This window comes from Spea bombifrons, chromosome 6, assembly GCF_027358695.1.
Source record: "Spea bombifrons isolate aSpeBom1 chromosome 6, aSpeBom1.2.pri, whole genome shotgun sequence".
NCBI lineage: Eukaryota > Metazoa > Chordata > Amphibia > Anura > Pelobatidae > Spea > Spea bombifrons.
The window spans coordinates 33455092-33465532 of NC_071092.1; the positions used below are offsets into that span (position 1 = coordinate 33455092).

Genomic DNA, 10441 nt, shown 5'->3' on the forward strand with positions numbered 1-10441 from the left:
AAACTCTGAGTTGTGGCTTTAGCTATGAATTTAACAAACTGTAGCATTGTCTTGAGCAGTGATATTCAACCAAGTCTACAAGAGCCGACGTTTGGTCAGAAATGTAATAGTTCTGTAATTAATATAAAACCCACTCTTGGGTATGATTATATTTGAGGACCTCTCCAGCTGCATTTGAACCTCGCTAGTCTAGACCAATTTTTACATAGTGGAAATCATTAAATGTTAAAGATCTTGTCACAGTCCTCCTAAAAATGTAAGTTTGAGACTGTTTGGTGTAGCTGATTAAATCAATATATGTTGATTTATATAATTCTGATATTTCCTTGTAAAGATACATTTTGCAGTTTTGCTTACAGGGATTTTTTTTTAAAAAAGCAATTTTTTGGCGATTATGGTTTGATGTTGCCTCATGACATCATAAATCCACACAGTTCCTGTTTCTCGTGTAAAAATGCTAACAGTGGGTTTTTTAAGACTGCTTATGGTCTGATTTTTCATGAGCAAACAGCACTTTTTAAACTACGCTTCATGTCATGTACTATATACTGCGTGTACGGATCTGAAGAAAGGAAAAACTGGTAAAATTCATACAAACATTGACTTTGCAATGCATACATGCTGTATGCAACAATTGGAGACTACCTAGAAACAGAATTTGATCATTTGGTCCATCTAGTCTTCCTAATTTTTTGCTCTAAACACCACAAATCTTACTCTGTTCTTGGTCTTGTTTTATATTGGGGATAGCCATATACCATTCCCATATACGTTTATAGGATCACTCCAGCAATCATATGCACTTGAAATCAATTGGTCTTTAGACCCCCAACCTTGAAAATTGAAGGGAGCACCGAGCATATGTTTGGAGCATCCCTTTGAGTAGGCAAATGTAATGAAAGTACGTAACAATGCCTCCAAAATACCTCTGCTAAAAACAAGTGTGATGGTAGACTGCAGCTAATGCCTCAGTTGTACTGTACTTGTAATATTAACAATAAAAGAATAGCCTAGAGGTTATTTAAGGATAAAATTCAGGTGTGACAAGAATTTACCAGTTACTTAACTCTCTTTTTTGTTTGTATTCAACCTTTTTCTAGCAGTTCCTCTTTTCTGTTCACCATATGAGATACAAGATGAGGCTGCCCGCTGCTCCAGAATGAAAGTAAATGCAGAGATGAAGAGACCAAAACATTTCAGAAGGTGCAGACCCCCAGACCGGGGATATTGTTGCGCTGCCTTCTAGCTAAGCATTTTGGTAAGCACTTAACATTTTGGAGGGTTAGCCTTAGTAAATCTGCTGTAGCAGGGGTGGGTAAAACAGAGCTCCACTGTCCTCCATATTATCATCCTACCAAAGAGCTTCACAGAGTGTCTTGTCCAGAGCTCTTTCTCCCTCTTTGATGTGGATATATTAAAGTGGCAGGGCTAGGACCCAAGCTGGTGGGAATAGATGGAACCTGGACAGGAGTGGTTGTGACCAAACTGCCTGTATGCCCAAAAATTAAAAACACCAACCCAGAGCTCTGGAGAAGTAGTGCTTCACCATGATAATAATTATATTCCAGCTAAGCAGATATTCTCCTTATTTTATCTGTATACACTATATGTGACGATCAGTGCAGTAATTTGCTGTATAAATACGTGTGGGCAAAGTTGTTGGGGAAACATGGGCATAAAATAAGCAGGAAGTGGATAGGGTTGAGGTTCCACCTCCTGTTTCACCCCTAACAACATAGTACCCAGGCATTAGCCTGGTCTCCAGAGTAAAAAGTTTGCCTGCGATAATAGTTGATCATGAAGATCTGCACTGGGAAATGCAAAACAAAAAATGATTTTAACTTTTTTTATTGCCCGAAATACACCATTGTCCCTCTGAAAGATAAATAGATACAATAGATATAGTGCCAGACTGTGTTAATATATCCATTGGTGGCCACAATGTATTAACTCATAATATGCAGTTTTATCTCTTCAGTTGTAAGCTTTTTACACCGTATCCATTATGGAGCAAAGGTTAATGTTAGAGTATGTAGCAAGGATATTAGGAATAATGACATGGTTGATTAGATCTGATGACTTATCGAAATATAATTAACTTTTAAATTTACGCTTTTTACAGCTGTGATTGATTGCAACCATGATAACCGTTACCGAGCTGAGATTTTTGGCAGATGCTCAGACGTCTTATCACATTTTGAAGCCATGGTGGGATGTGTTTTGGTATTATATCACAATGGTGATGCTGATGATTGCAGTCCTAGCGGGTGCGCTGCAGCTTACACAAAGCCGAATGTTATGTCTTCCTTGTAAAGCGGAAGTAGACAATCGTTGTGCACATCCTCTGGAACAAGTGATAACAAAGATTCATTTATCAGCTGGTTCTCTGGCAAACATAACTCCATCAACCGGAATCCAGAATGACCTTCACCGGCAACAGTATGCCTATATTGATGCTGTTTGTTACGAGAAACAACTCCACTGGTTTGCAAAGTTTTTTCCCTACCTGGTGTTTTTGCACACTATAATATTTGCAGTTTGTAGCAATTTCTGGCTTCATTATCCAAGCACAAGTTCTAGACTAGAACACTTTGTAGCAATCCTCTATAAATGTTTTGATTCACCATGGACAACAAGAGCATTATCAGAGACTGTTGCTGAGCAAACAGTGAAAACCCAGACGCGTAAAAGATCGCGTCGTCTGACATCATTTTCATCCAGCGCAGAAGATACTGAAAACACAAAACAGTCCCTACAACCTGGAGTAGAGTCAACCGCAGTGGAAGATGATGCTTCAAGTGTTCTGGACAAAAAAGAAGGTGAACAAGCCAAAGCCTTGTTTGAGAAAGTGCGTAGATTCAGACTTCACGTGGAACAAAAAGACATTATATATAGAATGTATATGAAGCAAATAGTAGCTAAAGTAATTGCGCTGCTTGTGATTATTACATATGTGTCTTATTTTTTGATGCATATTACATTTGAAATCGACTGCATAGTTGATATCGAAGCATTTACAGGGTACAAGAGATACCAGTGTGTTTACTCTCTTGCTGCGATTTTCAAACTTTTGGCTACATTTTATGTTCTTCTTGTGTTTTTGTATGGCTTTGCTTGCTTTTATAGTTTGTGGTGGATGCTGAAAAGTTCTCTCAAGCAATATTCCTTTGAGGCAGTCAGAGAAAAAAGCAATTACAGTGACATCCCTGATGTCCAAAATGACTTTGCCTTTATCCTTCACTTAGCAGACCAGTATGATCCACTGTATGCCAAACGGTTCTCGATATTTCTGTCAGAGGTGAGTGAAAACAAGCTCAAACAGATTAATCTCAACAACGAATGGACAGTCGACATGCTTAGAAATAAGCTAACGCGGAATTCCAGGGACAAAATAGAGCTTCATCTTTTTATGCTGAGTGGTTTACCAGACAATGTCTTTGAACTGAATGAAATAGAGGTTCTGCGCTTAGAACTTATACCAGATGCCAAGCTTACTCCAATGATAACCCAGCTAGTCAATCTTAAGGAACTTCATGTTTACCATTCCACACTCACAGTGGATCTTCAGGCCCTGAGTTTTCTAGCTGAGAATCTGGAAACACTATACCTGAAATTTACTGCAATGGAAAAGATCCCTTCTTGGATTTTCCTTTTGAAAAACTTGAATGAAATATATATAGCCGGATCTCTTGACCCACATGGCAGCCACACTGAAGGTCTTCAGGATCTAAAAAATCTGAAAGCTCTTTATTTGAAAAGCAGTCTAGCTCGTATTCCTCAAGTTGTTACAGAGATGTTGCCCTCTCTGGAGAAGCTATCCATCAATAATGAAGGACATAAGTTAATGATTTTAATCAGCTTAAAAAAAATGAAAAATTTGACATGTTTGGAGTTGATCAACTGTGACTTGGAACGGATTCCACATTCCATTTTCAGTTTAACTGAACTGCGGGAAATTGACTTAAAAGGAAATAATTTTCAAACAATCGAGGAAATCATTAGCTTTCAGCATCTCCAAAAACTGACTACCTTAAAGCTCTGGCAGAATTCCATCGCTTACATCCCAATTCAGATTGGAGCTCTAGCAAACCTAGAACAACTCTATTTAAACCACAATAACATAGAAATGGTGCCACTTGAGCTTTTTCTTTGTAACAAGCTGCGGGTTTTGGACCTCAGCTTCAACAATCTAACGTACATCCCTGAAGAAATACAGCTTCTTAAGAATCTTCAGTATTTTGCCGTCACAAAAAACAGTGTAAGTATTATACTTCTTAATGTTGAAAAACTAAAGATAACATCTTTTGAATCCATTCACTATCTCTTAAGAATATTCAACATTCTGTTGTCTATATATTTAGATGTCATGGGGTCCAAGGCAAAACATCTCTAGATCCCAATTGTACCTGGCCCAGAGAGAAGCCCCTTCATCCTTGGTTAGTGCAAAGGCGAAGGGGATCTGTGCGGCCATCAGCACAGACCTCTTCACTAATCCATTCTGCTTTGTGGCCTGCATGCCATTTGATGTCTGGTTCCAGCATATGTCATCATATGCTGATGCTCTGCAACAGCAAGTTTTGCATAGATCACAAGGGGGAAAATGTTAGTGGGGAACTCTGTGTGGGTGGCTATAAAACCTCCAGACTGATGGCTGTTGAGGGATCACAGGGGACAGCCACCGTGGGCCCATAGGTAAGTCTTTTGCCCCATGTTGAAGGTGGTCCACAGCATCCTATAGGAATAGTATTAAAATGCTAATAGGCCTCAAGGCAACACAGAACATAGGTCCTAAAATAAATGAATAGTTTTTATTATATAACTTACTATCATAATTCTGTAATGAACCTAAAACAAACCTGTCACCAGAATATTGTTAAGCCTTACAGGAAAATTGACTTAATTTTAAAGAATTAAATAATTTTTTTTCTTGTCATAACATTACTTTAGAAAATGGTCCTCATACCTGGTTGATTTTGTCATATATACAAATAGCCTATTTCCAGCCAGAGTATGTTTATAATCTCTCCAACTTGATTTGTATTGATGAATCTATTATACATGTTAATTCTTCCTGGATGAAGCACATTTTCCAAAAACCCCCAGGTGTCTTGACATCTCTTGAAGAATACCAGAACTCTTGAAGAAGCAGTCAGCTGGGTTCTGAAAACATTCTCCTTCATCTGTGAAGAATTATGTCGTTTCATAATATTGTACCATATATTCTAATTAAACCAATTCAAGATACTTTAAAATACGGACCATACAGAGCCAGGCAGTAACAGTAAAAATACAATTTATTCTGACCAGGCTTTGTTTGACTACCCTGCTATTCTGGTATCTTTGGACCCAGCTTTTTGTCCACAATGCTGCTCAGGTATTGTGAAACCCACCCTACTCTGTGTTTCTGACCCTGCCTCGTTGGCCAGACATGCATTACACCCTGCAGGAGACAGGCCTACCGCAACACAATGCATTATTTAAACAATGTTGTCTTTTTACAGCTCAAAGCTATATTTAAATAAGATTTTCTCGTTACTACATTGTTGAACCTGTTTACAACGTTGAAATCTTTGGGGTTGTGCCCATGATGAATAACATCTGCATTTGTAAAAAAAAAATAATTTTAAGTGGTCTGCAAATTAATATGACTTTTTTTTTGTAGCTTGAAGTGTTGCCGGATGGGCTGTTTAAGTGCAGCAAGCTTCAGAACTTACTACTGGGAAAAAACAGCCTGACAAGCCTCTCTCCTCTAGTTGGTGATCTGACAAACCTCATTAACATAGAGCTGATTGGGAACCAGTTGGAATTCCTCCCTCCAGAGCTTGAATCTTGCCAGTCACTAAAACCGAGCTGCATCATTGTGGAAAATAATTTGTTACACACTCTGCCTTTGTATGCCAAGGAGAATGAAGAGCCATCTCCATTTTGAGAAGGGCAGGAGGATAGTTCTGATGGATACTTAAAATAATTGCTCATGTATATATTGTGTGTGTGTGTGTGTGTGTGTGTGTGTAGATGTGTGTATGTGTTTGTGTTCATCTGTTATGTGTATATTACAGGCATTTTATATAGTGTCATGTTTATAAAATGTTTGCATTGTAAATCTTGTATTTGTAGATACATAATTTTGTGTACATTTTTAAATACAAAAACTCTATTATAGAGTGGGCATAGTGTATAAATAAGCCATAGAATACCAGATGCATCTCATTTACATGTTTCAACGCAACAATTTCATGTGAAAATAGTGTTCTTATTTAATATAGAATTCAGATATGTTGTTTTTGAAAAGGTGAATTGCTAATGTGTAAATGAGTGTAAAGCACAAATAGCTTATATTTTGTGTAACTTTTTGCTGAAAAACAACCCTCCAATTTTTAACAAATTTGCAATCGTCTAATCTTGTACTGTTTGCACTCTAAAGAGCAGATAGGGGCAAACTTTATGGTATCTTCTCTAATAAGGCTATACATATACAAAGGCCAGTAGAGTAAATGGAAGGTGATTTATAGTGAAATCATTATTGCTATTTAGGTAGCTAAAATGCTTCACATTCTGATATGCTAAACACATTTCCACCCCAGTAGTAATACAACATTTACATGAAAACAGGCTACTCAAGCAGGACTGGGACTGCCCAAGAAATTGCATATATTTTCCAACTAGGAAATAGGCCTGGGCTTGGTGGTCCATCTAGTATTTGCGCTGTATGTTCAGTCCAGGTCTCATTCTTATGGTACTAACACAATACTTACTCTTAAAGTATTTACTTTAGTGAATACCTTCAGCACAGATATTTGGATAGTGTTTAACCAGCCTGCTCATGCATTTTACTGCCTGTTGACAGCTACCGTTATGTCTGTGTTATAAAGTGCAATGTTGAGTTTTAAGCTAAAATTATAATAGGTACACATTTTTTGCTCTGAAAAGTTTGGCTATATACTATATTTGCCAAATTGTACTTGAAAATACATTCTGTTTCAAGTGAGAAGATGCCTTGTTCCAATGGACAAAAATGAGTATTCCAACGAGAACGTTCAACAAACACTGCACAATACAAGAGGAAGGTGCTGCTTTGTGGAAATTGAACTTTGGCTGTGTTCTTCCCAATACACAGCTAAATCCTGACACTTTATACAGGCATACGGCTAAATGTTTCCTGTATTGTGAGTCTGTTCGGTATATTTCATATTATTGAGGCATTCATGGATCTCCTACTAAATAGACCCATCAGTGCTGCCAGATAATTTTTTTTTACTTTTTAACTGGGTTGAAATTGTTTAATTTCAGACTGTTCAAGTGTCACCATACAATAGTTTAGACTTTAGAACCCATAAGTAAATAATTCTTGTCTAAACTAGCTAAGTTTGGGTCTATGAAAAATGTCCCACTTTTTTTAAATGATATTTTCAACTACAATGTTGAAATCAAAAATCTATGTTGGTTTCATTTCAATGGCTTCTTGACCTCTTCAATACCATTTATGTATATTTTAATAAATGTTTTTTATGTAATGGACCTTTCCATTTGGCAATGATAAAAATGCACAGTATCAAATGGACCAAATAAGAATGTCTTGCTATAAACACAATCTCTGCAATTTACATTGATTAGAACAGATACATTGAGTTTTTCATGGACATAAGTATGAGCGATACATTGCAAACCTCGTTAAAGGAATAAGGCTTAGGGTTTTGTGGTTTATGAATTAATTTCTTAAATAGTAACACCTTTTACTCATAGAATATGCGAGCTTGTTTGGGCTCTGACATCTGCTTCAGCCAACTGATAATAATTAGAAGCACAAGTGAGTGAAACCTACACATTGCTTGCTTATTCTAACACTGGTGCAACCTACAGCGTTGTAAATTCATTGTAACATCCCGCATGTCAGAATCAGGAGATGTCTGGTTGGCTATTTAATTGTTAATTCTCAAGCAAAGAATACATGTTTTTCTGGAATGAAACTTCCAGAGATGGACAGACATGGCATTGGTAGCAGAGGGCCAGCAATACACAGGCTGAAGGTTAGACAGCTTTGTTAGTTGCATTTGCAGCACTGGAATACAAATAATTAAATAAAAGCAGTATTCTGTATGGGCAAAACCTAGCAAAATAACTTTTGTCTACACCAATGGAAAACAATGCTCTATTCCACAGACTAGTTGGTTTTACGTTAACCAGTCGTCATAAGTGAAGCTTAAATAATAAGCATTATGTTTTGTCTTTTGTTTTGCGTTATTAACCACAATGTACATTTTGATCCTTGTAATAATTACAGTATTGTTAAAACACTGGGTTATTAATATGTTGTATAGGCTGTAGTGACACTTTTGTAGATGTTTGTTGATGATGCTGTAGGCACTTTAATGAAAAGTTAATTTCACCTACTGACAAGAAGTTTTCAGTAACAAAGCTACCTGTTAGGATGTATGTATATTGCTGTATGATGCACTGTAATTGCATAGATATTATAGTGTCTATGTTTTCTTAGAGTAATATTTTTCTTGTTTTGGGGGTGGGCTGATTGGAATATCAATATGTAAACATTTTGAAAATTAATTCCAGAAATTCAAGGTTCCTGTTACTGAAATTATTAAAGCCGATGTGTATCCTTTAAAAAATATATGCTTATTTGTACATATACATTACCTTAACAACCAATGATGTGGAAAAAAAACCATTTAGTTAAGAGGTCAAATGAGCGTAGAAACCGATCAACGATCAAATGGTGTTCCTGCAATACCTCGATATTGAAGAAAAATCAGGGGTCTCGTACGATTGCTTTCAGGAGCAGTCACGTTTCACTATATTCAAATATGATGACGGCCTGCTGCTTAAAGTCAGTGTTGCTGAAATGCCTTGATATTGAGCCATTCAGCAACACAAAAAAAATCTGGCTCCTTGTGATCGCTCACAAGATGCCTCTCACAAGATGACAGCGCCCAGTAAAAAGTAATAGTTTCCAGATGGTCTGTCCATTTTTAACACGTGCATGGAAAGTGTTAAAATACCACCATTTGAAATACCCTGGGGTGTCTAGTTTTCATGATTATATGCTGTGGGGGTAAATTTAATTCACTGGCTTTAAAGATGTCCCAAATAGGACACGGGCACAGGAGGACCTGATTTGGAAAAACATTATTTTGAAATGGCAATACGTTACTTTTACTCATTGCACAATAACTTGGAAGAAACATTGGGTATATCTAAACTCAGGGCAAATATGAGAATCTAGAAGGTTTTTCCATTAGCTTTTGTAGATTAGTAAAAACAAAGATCATATATAGTGTTTTGTTTTTTTTCTTCAATTTGTCACCATATATTTATTTTTTATAGTAAAAAAGATATGATCAAAATTATGGTATCTAAAGAAAGCCCTTCTTGTCCTAGAACAAAACACAATATATAATTTGTGTGAGTATAGTAAATGAGAGAGAAGAAAATTACAGCTAAACACAAAAACTGAATAGTTAAAACACCCTCAGTCACAAAGGGTACAAATTATTTTCAAAAAACAGCCCTGTCCTTAAGGGGTTAAAATACTACAACATATTGCTTATATCCATACTCTGTGTATATATATCAAGATCGTAAGCTTGCAAGCAGGGCTCTCTCCACCTACTTTTTACTTTGATCCTCACAGTTTTTCATCATATCTCCCTTTTCTCTCTCATATCCTATTTCTCTTTATCTCTCCTTTCTCTTTATCTCTCTCTCACTACCACTCAACTTTTTCTTTTATCACTCCTCTTTAACTCTTCCTGTTCTCATTTTCTCTCCCACTCACCATATTTCACCTTTCTCATTATCTCTCCCCTATATCTTTCTCTTCATCTCACCCCTTTCTCTGTATCGCCTCTCTTTCCCATCTCTGGTTTTTTCTCATTATCCCCTCCTCCTTTATTTCTCTCTCCTCATTATCTCTGCCTAGGGCGACCACATTTTATTTACCACATACACACTGATTCACAATTACACACCATCACATACACACAAAATCAATTTTATATTATATATATCTCACATACACACTGATTCACATATACACACCATCACATACACATAAAATACATTTTATATTATATATATATTTCCTGTTGTGTGTGAGGGTTGTCAAGTGCCCCATAAACCATCCTAGACACGCACCTCAAAGCTGGCCTTCTCACCTACCCTTAATGTCAAATGATGATCCAGTCTATAAGGGTAGGTCTGTAGATCAGTTGCATCATTATGGCATACAGAAAGTATTGCAAGAATATATTATATATATATATATATATATTAGTAAAAAAAATGTTTGACAACAAGTCCACTATGATTGCATAATCAGTGGTTTGTCAGTGGCCATGGAATGTTATTTTACCAGGTGTTCTATTAAATACAATAAAATGAATCATATTCATAAATTCAGTGTTCCATGAATTACACTCACTGAATG

The 10441-nt window shown here is 36.6% G+C and overlaps 1 protein-coding gene across 1 annotated transcript; it reads left to right on the forward strand.

Annotated features, from left to right (window-relative positions):
* The first annotated feature begins 2127 nt into the window (after positions 1 to 2127).
* Positions 2128 to 6291, forward strand: LRRC8B (leucine rich repeat containing 8 VRAC subunit B). Its single transcript, XM_053469985.1, has 2 exons — positions 2128 to 4258; positions 5663 to 6291. Exons 1-2 carry the CDS (start codon positions 2141 to 2143, stop codon positions 5927 to 5929), a joined length of 2385 nt encoding a protein of 794 aa, XP_053325960.1. The 5' UTR covers positions 2128 to 2140; the 3' UTR covers positions 5930 to 6291.
* Positions 6292 to 10441: the final 4150 nt, after the last annotated feature.

What these genes read in the sequence shown, in the direction of transcription:
- LRRC8B (XM_053469985.1), top strand. Translation starts at nt 2,141, where the DNA reads ATGATAACCGTTACCGAGCTGAGATTTTTGGCAGATGCTCAGACGTCT. An exon ending in TTGCCGTCACAAAAAACAGT is followed by an intron (nt 4,259 to 5,662) that starts GTAAGTATTATA and finishes TTTTTTTTGTAG; the next exon opens with CTTGAAGTGTTGCCGGATGG.